A 17,819-nucleotide genomic window follows, 5' to 3' on the forward strand; every position below is an offset into this window, starting at 1 on the left:
ATGGAGTTGATTGTGTGTGACTCGGTACTGAAATCATGATGTGACCATGCCAACATTTTACCAAATTTTCACTATCGTTTAACTGTTAACCGTGAAATATATTGATTATTACAAGTAGATGTCTTCTCAGTAAATGCTTCGACAAAAAAATCTTCAAACGCCTCTCTCATCTCTCATATAGGAATCGAGTACCACTCTTCGTTCTGTACCAGAATGAATTGTTATGATGTACGTATAATATGACCAATATGCATTAGTTCATGCGAATAGATGCCTAAATTCTACGAACGTTTTCTCTTTTATTTTAAGTAAAGAGAGGGCAATTCATTTCCAAGACATAAATATTGCTCTGCATGTAATAGAGACAGCGTTATTCATTACCTACAAGAAGGAGGTAGCGACGTAATAATTCATTTAATCGTGAGGAAGGAATTAAATGACGTCGTCGAGACGAGCAATACGCGCTGAGTGCTTCTTTTGTTACCGCTATATCATATCAAGATGTCACTTAGCGTCAAGCTTGAAGAAGTTTTATGCAATTGAATGGTTTACTGAAATTAACAGCCAAAATTTTAATTGAATATGGTTTGAATGATTCAGTGCTCTTGGCGTATGCTTATTAGACAGAAATGAAAAAGAGCAAAATTAATGACTATAAATGACATTTAATGAAGAGAAACATTTAGATCATGTCTGTATTAAGTGACTATTCGAGTATTGATGGAAGTTACATACAAATATAATGGAAATTAATAGAATAAAAATTGTTAGTATTTTGCGCCGAATTTCTCTTAACACATACTGATCTTGAAGAAATTCATTAAGTGAAATCACGTAAATTTTCAAATCATATAAGAATTTTACTTCCTATTGACACATTCAATACTCATAAGAATAATTTTGAAATTCACTTCATTCAGAGGTTAAAAATTTCGAGAAGATAAATATATAAAATGGAATAGATAATATCTCTTCAAGTCTATGCAAGTATATATTAATATATGACTGAAATCATGAAATTTTAGTTTGGTCAATTAGGTTCACAATGAATATTGTAGGATACATATTGCCCATGTTCATGCAAGTTGACAGAGCCTACACATCACATATTTAGCTCTAGTGGTAGTGAGGCAAGACAATGTTGCTGTGTTCGGTGCATTAGCTACGTGGATCACTTCGCCAAAACCTGCATCTGCAGCATTAGCATAGAGAGCAGCTAGCTGCGGTCATCATATTAATTCTAAGTGGCGCTTGCTGCCAGTTACACTGGGCGATGCAATAGCTCGTGGCCAGCTATGGGCTCATCGCATCACAAACAGCCCAGCTTAAAAGTCCTTAAAGTGTTTCCTGAGGCGACCTTTAGCAGCCAAGATCAGGCTCACCAGACTCTAAGGGTTCTAAATAATGAGTTTGATAGCCGGAATAAAACATTGAGCTTCCAGAGGATGTTCTTAGTGAATAACGGGGAGCACTAGTACTAAATGGTGTTGGTATTTTAAGGAATGCAAGTTTATTTTAAGAAAAATATTTAGGCCAACGTTTCTGCCAGTGATAATAATTGATTTTTGGAACGTACCAAAATGTGTCAATTCAGATAAATGTTTCATTATGCGGAATTAACAATTTACTTTGGAAATGCATCATTCTAACCATCAACGTATTCCGAAATCTCATCATTTAAAAAGGAGGATATTTCAATTTGACGCACCCTTCAAATTTGGGGAGGTATCTCATGCAATCGAATCTCGCCTGTTTCTTTGAATGAATATTCAGCCGCGTTGTTTCATATTTTTGAGAACATTCTCGGCGCATCGTAATTTGCGAGCGTAATTTGGGACCTGCTCAGCACATCACACGAGAGCTTCTGTTACGCCCGGCTTGTTGTCGGACAATAGTATTTGAGGTGATATTTCTACAGCTCACCTGAGCTCTCATTATTCCTGAATAATTCGTAGATTGATGATAGATTGTTTGTGAATTAATTTCAGGGAAAATCTTTGAAATTTACAGAATTATTTACACATACGTACAGACGGTAATTTTAATTGAACAATTTTTTAAATCCATTCCTGAAAAAAATACGACCTATTGCCATGCAATTTGAATCGTCAGAAATAGCAACCCTAATGTTAAGGTATAATTGGTGTTTACTGCTAGAGAATTTTTGCTTATTTAAACTCCTGCTTATTTGAGAGAGTAGAAGCCGTGCAATCTATGTCAGAGTTTCAAATTTGCATGAATTTTGCGGTAGTTCGTGGAAGTAAACAGGCATGCACATTGCACATTTAACGCTGTAATAATGTGTTAGACTGTGTCAGGGCTGTGGAAAACCTAATTTACATTTTAGTGATTTATTTCGAAGTTTGTTCTCGCTTCTAGGCTTTTTCTTTTGAGAGGCTTCAACACACAGTATAACTAAATTAAAATGCTGTTAGTCGCCTTATTTAGTAGTTTTTCTTTTTTTTTTAATGCGGCAAAAATGTGTGTTGCTGGACTTCAAAGTAAATAAAGTGTATATAAGTAACATCACTCGCATTATTGATCCTTTGCAAGAGATTTTATTCAAATTTCTTATAATTTTACGTTTTGAATTGTTCTACAGATTGTGGTTTTACTATATTTAATCGATTAACCACTCAGTCGAAGTGATCACAATAATCTTCCCTGCGCCACAGCTCCGTCAAGTCTCAACGAGGTGCTGATTTCCACCCTTTTGCTGAATTTATGACGCTGTTCATATTTAATGTTGTACAATTAGCTATATTAAACTGCATGAAGTGCGCTACTGCTTGATTTGTGGGGGCTATGATGATGGCACGTTACTGTAACTCATCATCGTGCATGGTGGCTCCGAATTTAACTACACTGTTAGAAAAAATACCGTTAACGGTATTACCGGCGTCTCAGTGGCCGGTCGGCACGTGAAAAGAAACACCGTGTCGCCGTTTTTATTCTAATTTAACACTAGAAATCAGTAAAACATCTGATAAAAACGGATAAACAGTTTATTTTCGCGGGGTGACCGGCCACTAGAACGCCAGTGTGACCGTTGTTTCACCGTTTTTCTAACAGTGTATAATTTTGGACATAGTGCGGCTTGGAATGTTTCGATGCTTGTCACAACAGATTTTAAAGGGAGCAGATCAAACAGTTTTGGCACTGTTGTTCACTAAATTGCCAGCCTTGTATTCTTCTTGTTCAAGAAAAGTGATCCAGCTCTTTTGATGTTAAAGGTTGGCTCCTAGGATATTTGCTCGCTGTCTTGGGCAGCTACCGGAAATTACTTTAGATATCACAGTTTGTTTTTTCCAAGCTGAGGCCTGAGGAAACATTTCTAGTTCTTCTCACATGTAAGAATAATGAGGTTGGGATATTTTAATAGAAGACGTGCGTCGAAAATATTACTCGAGAGCGTAAATTGCTGATTCGAGTCGTTTGCTGATTGAAAACATGAAAATTAAGGCTGCAGGGAAACATGTGCATCTCGTTTTAAAAAGTCATCCAATGATTTTAATAGATCAACTTGGATTAGTTTTCACGCAACTAACGGCACATAGTGATTCAAAATTGGAACTATAATTATTGTCATAACTTATTTGTAACAACGGGTAGACACATATATATTGCAGTGACACCGAGCATTGAAATTAATTGATTCACTTCGTCCTTCGTTGTAAAAGTTCATAGGCATATGCATTCAATTTTTATAATCAATTTTAATCCGCCATTTCTCTGACAATTATATAATGATGGCTTTTTAGGAAGAGAATAGTGCGTCTGATCAGGAGTTAACTTTGCAAAATACAAGTGACGTTACGTCTAAGGGAGAGTTCAAAATTTTCGAGCGCTTCAATGTGGCCCCAGGTTTCAACATTTACCTTTCGAGGTCATCAATCTCCCGTCAGCGCCGAGACTTGCATCGATTATTCAATCTGAACCTCCTCCAGTTGCAGCCCGGCTCTATTTACTACATCATTTTTATGTGAACTGCATCTCATCACATATCAAGTAACATTTCTGTCAATGACGCTCCATGCAGATACTTCAAGGGAAGACCTACTTCAAATGTTTTTTAAAGAAAAACTTTGAAATGAAGCGTCAGTATCAAGTGGTGAGTCTGCTTTGCAACATTAAGAACATCAAGTCACATATCTTAAATCGCTTAAGCTTATTCATAATTTGAAGTAGTATTCCAAAAAATATCACAGCGTTATTTTTTTCATGTTTTGTAACCAATGTTATGACGATGAAGTTGCAAAATCTACCTCATTTTACTATGTAGATGTCGTTGCATCTGATTTAAATGCATTATATTAGCTGTGTAGGAAAACAAGTCTCCATAGTCGCTACATTTAACCTCAAGGTAGCAATTACTTTGTTTTTGGTTAAATTCGTTATTTTTCTTCATTTTTTAATCATGATAACCTCGTTGCTTCCTCCGTCGAGGCAAGTTGTAATTTATTTATTAATGACCGACACAGGGAAGCAAATTCTGGAGAAATAAGATGTCACTTCCGCAAATAAATTTGTTCATAGAGATGGAATGAAAATAAGGCGGTACGCAGTTGGTTCAGATCAGAAAAATGTCTTACTTTAAATTAGCGTGAAATGGAAAGAAATTTTTTAAATCGAGTAATTGCAAATCAACTTCTTTGATGTCAATATTCTTGTTAACACTGCCTTGCATATTGATTTTCTGCAGAATAAATTGGGGAAGAAAATATCAAATCCACTTTATATTCCAGAAGTAAGTACTCAATGACTTGTGACGAAAGTGTCGTTATCTGTACTAGTGGAGTTAACATGCTATTATTTCCTATTTGCTGTACACAGGTAAGTCGTTAGAGAACTGCTAGTAAATAAAGAGTCAGACAAGGTCGGGCTTTCTAAGTGAGCCGGGATTAAATATGAAAGAACCCAAGCAATTTAGGTGCAACATTAGCAGTGAGAAAGCTGTATGGCTTGCTCCTACCTGACTCCCAATTAGCTAGGTGAGTGAACCACGTGACAAATAGAGTTCTGGCATGAAGTTTTCTGTGTGTTGTTTATGCATGCTCGAATATGATGAGGTATTCCTCTACTTATTTAAGGTTCAGCAGTACGAGTTCCTGAAACTTTTTCTTCTAATAGCAGGAGCTTTTAGAAAATTCTACAAATTCAGGGATTTTTTCGATTTTTTTTATAAAATGAAATGTATATATGTAAAATGAAAATTGCACCTATAATGATAAATTAATCATAACTGTACAACGTCGCATGATTTCTAAAATAAAATCTGTATTATGGCAAATTTCAGACAATTTTCTTATTTACTGTGTTGGGTAAAATAATTCTACGGATAATTTAGAATTCACTAAACGAAATTTTGATAAAATGTTTACTTAAATGAAAAATCGTTTACCGTAGCCGACAGAGATCCCGAAGAAAAGTAAATTCTTCGACTGACTCGTCTAGTAGGACGCTAGCAAACTAATCCCAGAAAACGCTGCCAAGCAATAAGGCAAACTGACCGAAGAAAATCACAGGAAATTGTCCCTGCTTTCACTTTGAACTGCGCAGGATGTCATCAGGTCAACGAGTTTTCTTTCAAGTCCGCGGCCTCAATGCAGTCAGTGGTGAGATCTGCACGAGGCGTCGGGGCAATAGAGTTTAATCTTTGACAAACGACGTGGAGATTTGGTACTGATTACTTAAACATTCCAATGGTTACACTGATTGTTGATTTGATGTTCAAAGTTTTTAAGTGGACGAGAGAAATTAAAACCTGGACTACGAGGGGTTTTTAAAATTTGTATCGTTTCATTTCACTTTTATTAACACCTCGAGTTCGACAAGACTCACCGGTGGGTTGTAGGGTCTTTTTTTCCGGACAAAGTCCACGAATAATTTTTTTAATTGCGTTGTCCGACGAAAATTTATAATGTCAGTACTTCCTTATTAAATTTTAAAAAGTACGAATAAATGGAAATTTAATTTTAGCACTGTAACCTACACATTTACAATTATATATGATTATACAATTATAATTGTACAATTAATTAAATTGTAAATTAAAATTTAATTAAATTGAATTAATAATTGTACAATAAATTAAATTAAATTAAATATTGTACAATTATTATTTGATACATAAATTTTTTGTCTGTTTCCCGAAACAAGCCAGTTAACAAGCCGATTCGCTGAATAATCTCGTTAAGGCTCATTAGGATGCTTCAAGCAGAATATTGTCCAATAATTTATATTCACATCACTTCGATACTCTTACTTTCTACACCTCGTCTTAAGACATTAGCACGATTTCTCTTTCTGCCTCTATCCTGATCCGGGGTAGAAAGTCACTTGATTTACAGTTCCATTCTAGGCCAGGTTTGTTCCCAAGCACTGCGTATATATATATTAGGGTATTTCTTATTTTGTATTCTATTGTTTAACAAACAAACTGGATAGAGAGCTGACAAACGGGTTCCAGCCTTCAGTGTGGATGCAGACCTTGCACTCAACAGTAGCGCTGTCCGAGGCAACTCTTTTCTGTACGCACATTTACTGATCTGCAATATTTATTTTGATTTTTGATTTATTTATTCATTCACATAGGAACACACGTTACAATGAAATATATAAGAGACGCGAAATAAAATAACAAACAAGGCTTCCAGGTAATAGCTATTACTTACGTTAGGTTGCCAATGTGGATCCTGTGAAGCTTTCTTTGACCTATTAAATTTGTATAGGCTGGGACTTTGATTAAATTCGGGTAGATAATTCAAGGATACTTAATTATTGAAAAAATGCCCCGTGTACACGCCGCGTTGCTTGCGTGCGTGTTTCTAGCTGTCACGCTTTTTGTGAGCGGAAGCTTAGGGTTCAGCAGCGGTAGCGTAAGTCTTGCATGCGACAGCATGTATCCTCTTCACCTAACCCTCGGACCGCAGCGCAGCCCATCGCCGTTCATCATCCACGCCAGCAAGGAAGATAATAGCACCATCAGAGGTAACCAAACCCAGTATGACTGCCTTATATATTTTATTATACTACAGTGTCAGCGTTGTAAGAACCGGCGACAGCCATAGAGGTCTGTCGCCGGTTCATGACCGCCCGACCACCTCGCTCTATTAGACCGCAACTGTCACAGAAGTTGGGATCGAGCCCGCAACTCGCTGTTCCAGTCGCGGTACTCTAAAATTTAACCATTGGGTCACCCTGCCTTGCTACAAATACTTGATAAATAAAATTATTCCTGAACCGTTACAATAACTCTTGATTATGGGAGTAAACCTACTTCATACTTCACAGTAGGAAGGATGACTGCAGAGTCACACGTAGCCTTGCGGCCCATTACAACTTTTTTTCAAATCATGATTACATTCTTCAATATAGACGGTATATCGGTATATATTTACGGTATATATTTTCGATATTTTCAATTTCGCAGGCCTGACACAAAATTTGTAACCACAATTCTCAAACGCGCCTCTTGTTCGGCAGTAACGCTGACGTCTGAGGCGGAAACCTTTCGTGGCTTCTTCCTGCAGGCCCGCGACAAAGACGACCAGAGGGTCGGCAAGTTCTTGAACGTGCAAGGCGGTGGGCAAATACTGCGCTGTGACGAAGAGGGTGTACGTATACGGATCATGCACTTCCGATAGCCTCTATCATATTACTTGTTGAAGTTTATTCAAATAAGATATTCATTGCTCATTTTGTTCTGACTTGTTTCTTGGTGTTTTAATTGTTCAAGAGAATTGTCATTTTCCTGTTCAATTATATATTTCAGGTACGCATACAGAATTAATTCAGGGTAATTTTTGGTCCTGCAGAATTCAGTATCGCACAAAAGTCCCGAGGATAAACAACAAGTTTCGATGACGTGGGTTCCTCTTCAGCATCGCGGGGCGGTGATATTTCAGTGAGTCGTGCAAAATACCAGAGCTTGACGTAAACATCCTTTAGATAATTATTTTTAATTATAGCCTGATTAGCATTTAGCTAGAGTGCCTGGAACATTCTGAACAATTTTAAATTATTTGGTTTAACTTTTCCTGCCATCTCGCTAATAAATAAATTCGCTAAAAATAAATTAATAAATTCCACACTCAAGGAAATGAGTGAGACTTTGTACAATTAGCGATGCATTTTTATCCAAATATTGATTCATTTTAATTCAAATAGCGATTCATTGTGTGGGTCATCTTGACCCAAATTTATTACGAAATGTCATATCATAGCTACGAGCAAATGTTTGTCACAATACGACCTGTTGTTTTTTTTAGTGTATATCTAGTATAAAAGCACGCTATTCATTGTATTTAATTTCAGAGCCACTGTGGTGCAGCGGTACAACACATTTTGGACGAATATCAGGTCTCGAATGTATAACGTTTCCTAATAATTTACATGAGTCATCATTCAAAGTAAGTGTTCTCGAAAAGCAAATGAATTCCTTCTTTGTTGTAAGCATTTAATGTTGCGTTTTTGTTTTAAAATCGTAATCAACAATTTTACAGTTGGTACATCGTTGATCCCAATCAGTTTCTAATATCTTCAAGAATATAAGATGCTTTAATACGAGCGGTTCTTTTCCGTATAACCTAGGTTTTTGCACCAAGATGTTATTCAACAAAACGCTGTTCAGGATCACCGTACCTTAATCACTATACACGTAGAATGTGACATTCGTCAGCCTTCTGTATTGTCATTTCTCAATTTTACTATTTGTACGTTACTTAATCTGAACTTTGACATTTTACTATCCAAATCGTTATTCATCGCAACTGAAGAAAATAAACGGACCTCGGTGCGTATCAAACAAACATCTGGAATAACATTTTATTGTCAATGTAAATGTTTAGACATTTTCTCTGTAAGTGAATAGTGACGCCGGAGCTGAAACTTCTTGACCCCAGTAAATTATTCATCGAAAAAAATTTCCACTGTACAGGCAATTTTTATTTTATAACCAGAGCTGGGCAGCGCTACTTGGAAATGTAGCGGCGCTACCGCTACATGCTTCAAATGTAGCGGGCGCTACCGCTACCGCTACACCCACTAGATTGTAACGGGCGCTACCGCTACCGCTACAGTAAAATGTAGCGCGCTACATTAGCCGCTACAATGGCCAAAATTATTGGAAATCCCTAAATATTTATTATTCTGCTATTAGGATTTACTCATTAACATTTAATGATAATAAAACATTTTTAAAACATATCAATGCAACTTTATTGCAATTAACCTAACCGAACTAGTATGGTTACCCCAGGGTTAGATACAGTAAATAGAAGTTACAGTTATTTTTATGTTTTACCTTTCCTACATGGATGTGAACTTTAATCTACCAATCTAAGAAATTATCCACATATACATATAAAAATCAGTCTTTTTTGTATATATATGTGGATTATTATGGAGAGGAATTGGGAATGAATCCATTTTGTTCGTCAAAGGAACAAAAAGTGTGTTTTCAATAGAAAAAATCTCGAGTAGCCAACTTTTTCGGTTTTAGCTCGTTGCCGTAACTAATTTCTTGTAGAATTTTTTAGTTTGCAGGCCCTTCGAAAAGTTTTCAAGACTTTAAATGAGTTTGTTTTGAAGAGTTTGTAGGCAAGTACTGAACTTGATGTTAAATGAAGTCATGAGCTGAAATTTAATTTCATCACATAGACAAGCTTCGTCTGAGTGTAGTCGGCACGTGAGATCGACCATGAAGAAATATACTTTTTCTCAGTACCATAAAATATCAAGGACTCTTTTTTTTGTGCAATTACGGGTGATTAATGAAATTTTCTTCAAGATTGCACTTGGTTATTTATTATCCGCACCTGCAGAAGTTAACAGAATTAAGGTGGCAGACAGAAAATGGCTCAACCTCAACCTGCTTTTCAGATGTAACATAACTACTAGACACATACTAGATCATATTTAGGTAAGGGCTGCTAGGACCCTTATCCAGTGCTCATATAAAAAGAAATAGATAGTAATAACTGCAACCTGCGGCCACATCCTAATGGAGGTGATTGAATAGTTTCAAATCAACATGTTTTTGATTTCCAAACTAAGGCAAACGACGCTTCATAATTTTAGCAAATTTGGCAACCAACACAAATTAAACTTTGAATTAATTCTATTATTATTATAAAGAATGGCTCTTTCGGGGGATCGTTCAGAATGAAAACGCGTTGTAGATTGTAACGGTTTCTGACAACAAAGAATGAACAATTTGAACACAAATTAAAAAGATTAATGATCGATTAATGATACATTATATTCGTTTTTACTATTCGTTTTTGTTATGTATCTCTATATTGTTTATATAATCTCGAATATAATATATATTCGAGATATTGTTGCTAGAGGATTTACTTCATAAGTGTGGTTCGTCGTTTGATATAATTAATAATTTAATAATATTATAATATTATTATTATATCGAGATATATTGTTGATGGCTCGAGAAAGATACATTGTTGATGGCTGTCAGAAATGGCTCGATAAAACGTCAGTAAGCAGGGTTTTATCTGACAGCTCTTCCGCTGCGGCTGACAGCACGACAACTGGGCTGACAGCACCAAAACTCAGGCTGACTGCAGAAAATTTCGATTATTATTAGAGATTATTGAATTAATTATATCAATATAATTCAAAACGATGAACCACATTTATGAAGTAAATCATCTAGCAACAATAAAAAACATGGCCTAATCGCTTCAATGATACATCAATTTTTTTAATCGACTGAGTTTTGTATGCTATTAATTATATCAATAAAATTGGCTAGTACTCCATGGAAAGAACAGTGTGCAGATAAAAGTAGTGAAATTTAAAAATGCAAAGACTTGTTTGCGGTTACGATGAACAGTAAGCAAAGATCTTATTGAGAATGGCTTGAGAAAACGTCAGTAAGCAGGGTTTTATATGACGGCTCTTCTGCTGCGACTGACAGCACGACAACTGGGCTGACAGCACCAAAACTCAGGCTGACTGCAGAAAATTCAAAACTGCGTTGCGGAAATACATTCAAAATTCGAATTCAAAAGCTAGTGTGCATGCTATTGTTACCATAAATGGATGAATGATAAATAAAAATAAATAAAAAATTCTTGATAACGAATAGGAAATTGTTGGCCGCCAATATTACCGAAAAAATCAAACTATTTAATTTACTGGTTAATAAATTGCCTAAAATTAACAAATGTGCACTAAACGGTTCCTTTAAAACGTCATAATGATAGTAATAATAATTATAACCCATTCAAATTGTATTTCATTACTATATACTCTCTTTAAAACTGTTCCTAGTATATAGTTGGAAATAAAAGTGCATGCTTATCATGTAATATCTTCTGTATGGGAGGAAAATGCATGCATATTTCTGCTCTCATATTATGCATACTTTCATTGTTCACAAAGGCAGAGAAGCTGAAGTAATCTTTATGGCAGCTCAGAAGTTAGTTCATTTTTCCTCTGCTTGACATTAGTTTCTTGCGCGTGAGTCGCAAAAACGAGCAGGGATCATTTTTCTGGCCTCGCCTCCAGCGCCGTCCACGTAAGACGGACATGTTTGTTGTCAGCGACAAATGAACACAAGATCAACGAGAAAATTATCTCGTCGTGTCACTTAATGAATTAAAATGCCTGATGTACCGGAACGTTCTATGGGCGCCTGAGAATTCCTGGAATGGAGGCAACTATACTAGAGCTAAAAAATGTCACAATTCGATGACGACGCCATTTAAGCACCTGTTCTTTTAATGGATTTAGCCTCAAAAGAATATAATTTCGTATTATCATTTCTTGCTAGCGCAGAACAATTACACGTTTCTAAGAACCCCCACACTTCAACGAATTAAATTTCCATGTAGTCTTTTTATCTCTATTGAATAATAACGCAAAGAAACCGGGACCTTATTTCCATAGGAACCTGAAAATACTTTATCCTAACTTGACCTTCATGAAATAGTCTCAACCCCAAACTCATGATTGTTTGAAAAATAATAATGATTTAAATCACATAGGAAATTGCATATTGGCACTGCGATGTCATTAGCAAAGTGAGGCATTCAGACGATTCTTGATATAGCGTTGAGACGCCTCATTTGTTTTGTATGGCGTTGGGCAAGAGTTTTATGTGCGATGTCATCAAGCGGGGCTTTGCAGTGACAGCAAACGAGACCCTCAGCCTGCCAAGAACATGTCGTCCAAAGAGCTGTTGTATCGCACATCATAAATGAAAATCAACGGATTACTGCCTCCGTAAAAGAGGGAATCCCTCTGTACGAATGACTTTAAGTGAGCATCTGCCCTCACCATTGCAGCATTTTTTCGAACCTTATGTATCTGGGAAGATTTTTTCGAAAGCATAAGCAACAGAACAGTTATTGATATGTTTCCAGGGCGGTATTTGGCTACACTCGACCTAGAAGTTCATCATCTACACCATGTCCCAAGATGGAATATCAACAATTTGCTCTATTATGTGATGTGAATATAGCATTATTGAACGCATTCCTTCAACGGAAAATTAGTTTTTTAACAGTACTTCGTTCTCGAACAGTTGGAGTAAAAAATTTCATAAAAGAAAATTCTACGAAAAAAAACTTTTTCATACAAGGGAAAAAATTATTTTCTGCCACAAAGAAACATCATTGTAAAAATTTCGTCAGAACCTAAGCTTGGATGGTTGTGTATTACTTTAACGGAAATTGCAATTCCAAAAATAGATTACTCTTCGAGTTATAAAGTTACCTAAATTCAGAAAATACTAATAATTAATTCATTTGGACGCCTAAATTCTAATGAAATTTATAGTTTCAATGAAATCTATTTTCCACTCAGTCCCTTCCCCCTCATAAATTCATAGTTTAATTTAAATAAGTTCAATCGCATTAGGACTGGAATACTTTATTGTTGAATTTAGCTTAGCCACCCGTAATTCTATTAGCTTTCACTCGACTGGTTTGGGAAGAATGTATCTTTCATAATAGAATTGTTTAACTGCTTCGAGCCTGCTAATGCAAAAGCCAAAAACAACTCGACCTTTCGTTTATTTGATTAAACTTCTGACCGCTGCTCACATAACCTAGGCTTTCAAGATGGGCAAAGTTATGTTAATTAATTTTATTGTTCATTAATTATGATTGTACTGAAAAATCACATGACTAATTTTATTGTAGGATAGTTTTAAAGGTAACAAATATACAAATATCACTCACTTAGAAACATTATACAAATTAATATTATATTACAACTTCATATACAAAGTATTCAGTGATTTTTTCAATTAAATAAAATTGACAGGTATCAGCTGAAGGTGCCAAGGCAACTTGTATCATTCCTGGAAGCGATATTTAAGCTCGTGATTCATTTAATACTATTGTTCAATTTTTGCCAGCTTGGATATTGTTATGGAGATTATATATGGGTAGTTTTTTTATATAATTATAAAAAATTATCTATTCTACTTCGAGGAGGCTCCTCGATAATGACGATACAATAATTTCGTACGTGTTGAATGAACATAAATTGCAGCCCGATTCATTCCGTTTGTCGTGCATTTAATAAATTGTTCGAGCATAGAATGCGATTGCCAAGTTCATATCCCCACTGTGTTGTTCGAATAGCTGGGATATAGCGAAACTGATTCTTTACCACAATTTATTTTACAAATGCATTTTTCGGTACGTATTATTGCGTATGAAGGCAGGTGAACTTTTTTACTCTCATATCACTGTATAAGAAGTCTTTAGATATTAGCTCAACAATTTATTCTTAGTTTTTTGCCTTCATCTTGTAAAGTTTGGTCTTCCACTCGCTGCTACATGATTTGATCTTATAATTTATTTTTTCTTCGTATATTTTCAAAGTTTCTAAGAGTTGTGCGCACTGGAAAATGCGACCTAAAAATGTAGTTCCAAGTTTTAACTTTTATGATGTGAAATGAAGGTCTTCAATATAATTTAAAAGAGTTTTCTGTGGAATGTAAATTTTTATTTCAGATAGAAGATCTTTTTCACTCTTCTATGATGTTCTTAATATTAAAAATTCATTTTAAAAAGTGAACTGGGTAAAAATTTTGGTTATAATATATATCAAGCAATTTTCAATTTGAAAATATAAATTTATTATATTATTATCCAGATATATGTCGCATAAAGAAATAGAAGAATAGCACAATCAGCCGCATCGTGTGCCTTCCACGATAAACTATTTACGGGACTAGAAAAGTAACTCTGCATTGCTCGTAGTTTCAGAACAAAGCGCGTAACCGCTGCAATTTTGGTGATGCAGTCACGGTAGCAATGATACCAAGCGGATAACTGGAGTCTGTTGGAGTGGCAGGCTAATTGCCGAAGGAGGCTCGCGTATGACAGCTTCTAGAAGCTTCACATCACCTAATTAGCGAACCTCTCATGGATGTCACTGAGACATTGAACTCTGTGCATAGCTTCTTATAGTTTACGCTTCTGCGTGTGCGCGAGAACGTTCAATAATTCTTGGAGTATAACTAATTATGAGGGAATTGAATGTTGAGTTGTGAAGTTCTATCTATTGTATTGCTCATATTTATGTTCTTATTTTCATGAAATTAGGTACCCCTTGGGAAGCGATGGCTGAAATTCGAAGAATTTTTAAAAAAGAATATAATATATAATATTATATAATATAGAATATAATATATAATATAATATAATTTTTAAAAAAGAAGATAATCGAAGAATTTTTAAAAAAGAATATAATATATAATATTATATAATATAGAATATAATATATAATATAATATAATTTTTAAAAAAGAAGATAATCGAAGAATTTTTAAAAAAGTACACTAACTTACGTAACTCGGCTGTAACGGCAAGGTCTACAATGAAATTTTTATACCTGAAACTTGATACATTGACGAATCTTATTATTCTTTTTAAATTAAACTGTGCTAATATATCAATATTATCTAATTTAACTGGCGCGTTGTCTCCTAAGTTTAGATTTAAAGCGCAGTTCATGAAATTACCATAAATCTTCTTAATTAGCTTCTGTTACGCTTAATTTGTCAAAAAATAACTTCCGTGAAATGAGTCTGTAATTTATGGCGAGTCATCATTCAAGGAATTGTTTATATGTATTAAATAGCTTCACAAATTATATATTCTGTTGAACTTACTGGAATACTACCAGGAAATGCTGATAATTTGACATGAAATCAAGTTTTTATTGTTCCCTGATAGAGACTAAGCATTAAGCAAACATTTGTAAAGAAAAAAATGCTTGTTTAATATGCATGGAACGGCCAATGATTTATTAACAGCAAAATTTTCACACATGTATATTTGAATATGTACATATAAAGCACACTCCACAACTGGAAGGCTCATTAGTGATTCGGTTTTTTTAATATTCGTATACGAGTATTCGCGAAATTTAACAGGCTCGCAATTTATAGCTGTTCATTATTTCCATGAAATCAATTTTGCGAAGAGGTAACCCAATTAATGAGATTGAGTTTAAATGAAACTATTACCTGATATAACCTAGTTACATTTAAATATACTATAAGTAATATTGTCTTGCACATCGTCAACACTGACTTGCACATTAAAAATGACCTGCACGTCTTCTTAGATGGGAAAACTTTGCTGCGGCTGGTCTCCAGAGAAATCCTAGTTGTGTCCAAACCAGGCACTCACATGTAATCCCTACCGCCGCCTGTTGCAGTTGGGACCTTAAAGGCAGAGCGCGCATTTCTTGGCTTGTCCGGCCAACAATTGGTCGAGACTGACGCAATAAATCTGACCATCGTGACAGCTGAAACCCCGACTAAAGGCAACCCAATTTGTAAAACTTGTAGCTGTATGATCTTTTCTTATTCATACTAAAGCAGATCTTTCACTTGAGTTAGCTCACCGTCTTAACTTGAAATGCTTTATTGTTATGCGTGTTATGCACAAAGTTACTTGTAATTTCAGCGAGATGCTTGCAGATACGGGAGCTGCATCTTCTATACATAATGATATTCGCGTGGGTTCTCCCGTGGGGGGAAATAAGGACGACAGCAATCCCAATTTTGCATTAACATGAGATTAGAAATCCTGCTGTGAAATAAGGAACACAAAATTAGTATCATCATGCTTAATGAGCTCAGTCATCTATTTATCTTAAATAAATTGTAGAGGGCTTGTTGTAAATTGTATTTTACTGTTTGAATATAAGGCGTCTATTAAATATATAGGTATATGCAGGATGTAACATCATTTGGTGTAAATACCGCGTCACACAGCCAAAACCTAACTTACTTTCTCTTCCGCCGGAACAATTCAATTCAGGTAATCGTGATTACCTGAAGCAGCAAACCCGATGTTACCAAATTACCATTTTTCCAAAGCGGATTGCTCTCGTGTTTTCCCTTCCGAGGCCGCAATCTCAATTCTGATTCTGAACAGCAACGGCGCTGCCAGACATCGTTTGCTGGAGATGCTAGTGGTTCTCCAGGGCAAAGTTCTGCGGTTACCTTGTATGGGTACAGTGGGTAGCTGACGCTGTGCAAGACTGAAATTCTACACAGCGACTGAGAGACTCCTAAATGGTACACAGCGATTGAGTGACATTGAAATGGTGCACAGCGACTGTGCGAGACTGAATTTGTCTGCTGCGGCTGTACATTACTAAAATGGTACACAGCCGCTGTGCAAAAATTACCTGACACGAAGCGACTGTGTAATACTGAACTGGTGCGCAGCCGCTAAAAAACTGAAATGCTTCATTATTCATGTTGGATAACAAGTTATATTAGCATGAGACTGCGATGGCTGACAATGGGTCACTCGCGAAGACAGGAGACTATTGTACATTATTATACTTGGCTGCAGGCTGGACGTTCTGGGCGGCGACTTAATTCAGTATCTAGGAGTGAGGATTCAAAAAAGTATTCGTCAGATGCTAGATGGAAAAATTATTGTGGCTATAGTCTTTGGTTATATTTAAGATATCATAGATTATAATAATACATTGATACAAACACTGTTTGCAGTAAAAATAACACATATTTGAATCTTTTAAGTGATATCTATTTGTGTTTTTAAATATTTTCCATCATCACATAGAAAGAAAGGCATGCAGAGGCAAATATGTTGTTGCAAGACATACACCACAATTAATAAGCATTTCGAATAGAGTAGAAATATATTAAACTTGCATCGAACCGCAGCCTGGAAATTTGCAGTTAAATTTAGCGACTCCTACGCTATAGACGATTTTTCCAAGATACTAAGGAATTTTTAAAGGGAATAGCACGTGCTACTTCGAAGGTATTTATGTATCGTACACTCCTGCAGCTTCTCGAGCTCCGGACTTGGTGAATCTTTATGCCAATGTTTTTCGAGTAAAAATGCCCTGCAGGGAGAGGAATTTCTATACCCACCTTCCGTTCGAAACTTGGGAAGTTTTGTTTCTATTCCGATAGAGACAACGTGTTCGCTTCATTTTTAAGAGATATTCACTAGTCATCCACAGTTTCTTCTACTTATTCATCTCTAACTTTAATCATTAAGTAGTGATTTAGATTAGTATTAAAATTTAAATTTTAATTAACTTTATTCAATCCTTTAATAAGGAGTGAATATAGTTAAATAAATTAATTTTGAGGTCTAACGCTCCCGAATGTTCTCTCTCCTGTCAAAGTTTCAGAATAATTTCATAGGAAATTAATAATTGATAATTATTTATTAGTATTAATTATAATTATCATTTTTTGCAAGTATAATTAATTATATACGGTAAGTAATAATAGTATGTTATTCACTTTCATTCATGGAGCTCTCTATGGTTTAAGA

General features: G+C 35.4%; 1 protein-coding gene across 1 annotated transcript; it reads left to right on the forward strand.

The window, feature by feature from the left end:
- Positions 1 to 6,593: 6,593 nt before the first annotated feature.
- On the forward strand, positions 6,594 to 8,958 carry LOC108669323 (putative ferric-chelate reductase 1 homolog). The gene is made up of 4 exons (XM_018156627.2): positions 6,594 to 6,990; positions 7,486 to 7,616; positions 7,818 to 7,906; positions 8,317 to 8,958. The coding sequence occupies exons 1-4, from the start codon at positions 6,789 to 6,791 to the stop codon at positions 8,384 to 8,386; spliced, it is 492 nt and encodes a 163-aa protein (XP_018012116.1). The 5' UTR covers positions 6,594 to 6,788; the 3' UTR covers positions 8,387 to 8,958.
- Positions 8,959 to 17,819: the final 8,861 nt, after the last annotated feature.

This window comes from Hyalella azteca, unplaced genomic scaffold (assembly GCF_000764305.2).
Source record: "Hyalella azteca isolate HAZT.00-mixed unplaced genomic scaffold, Hazt_2.0.2 contig8708, whole genome shotgun sequence".
NCBI classification, from domain to species: domain Eukaryota; kingdom Metazoa; phylum Arthropoda; class Malacostraca; order Amphipoda; family Hyalellidae; genus Hyalella; species Hyalella azteca.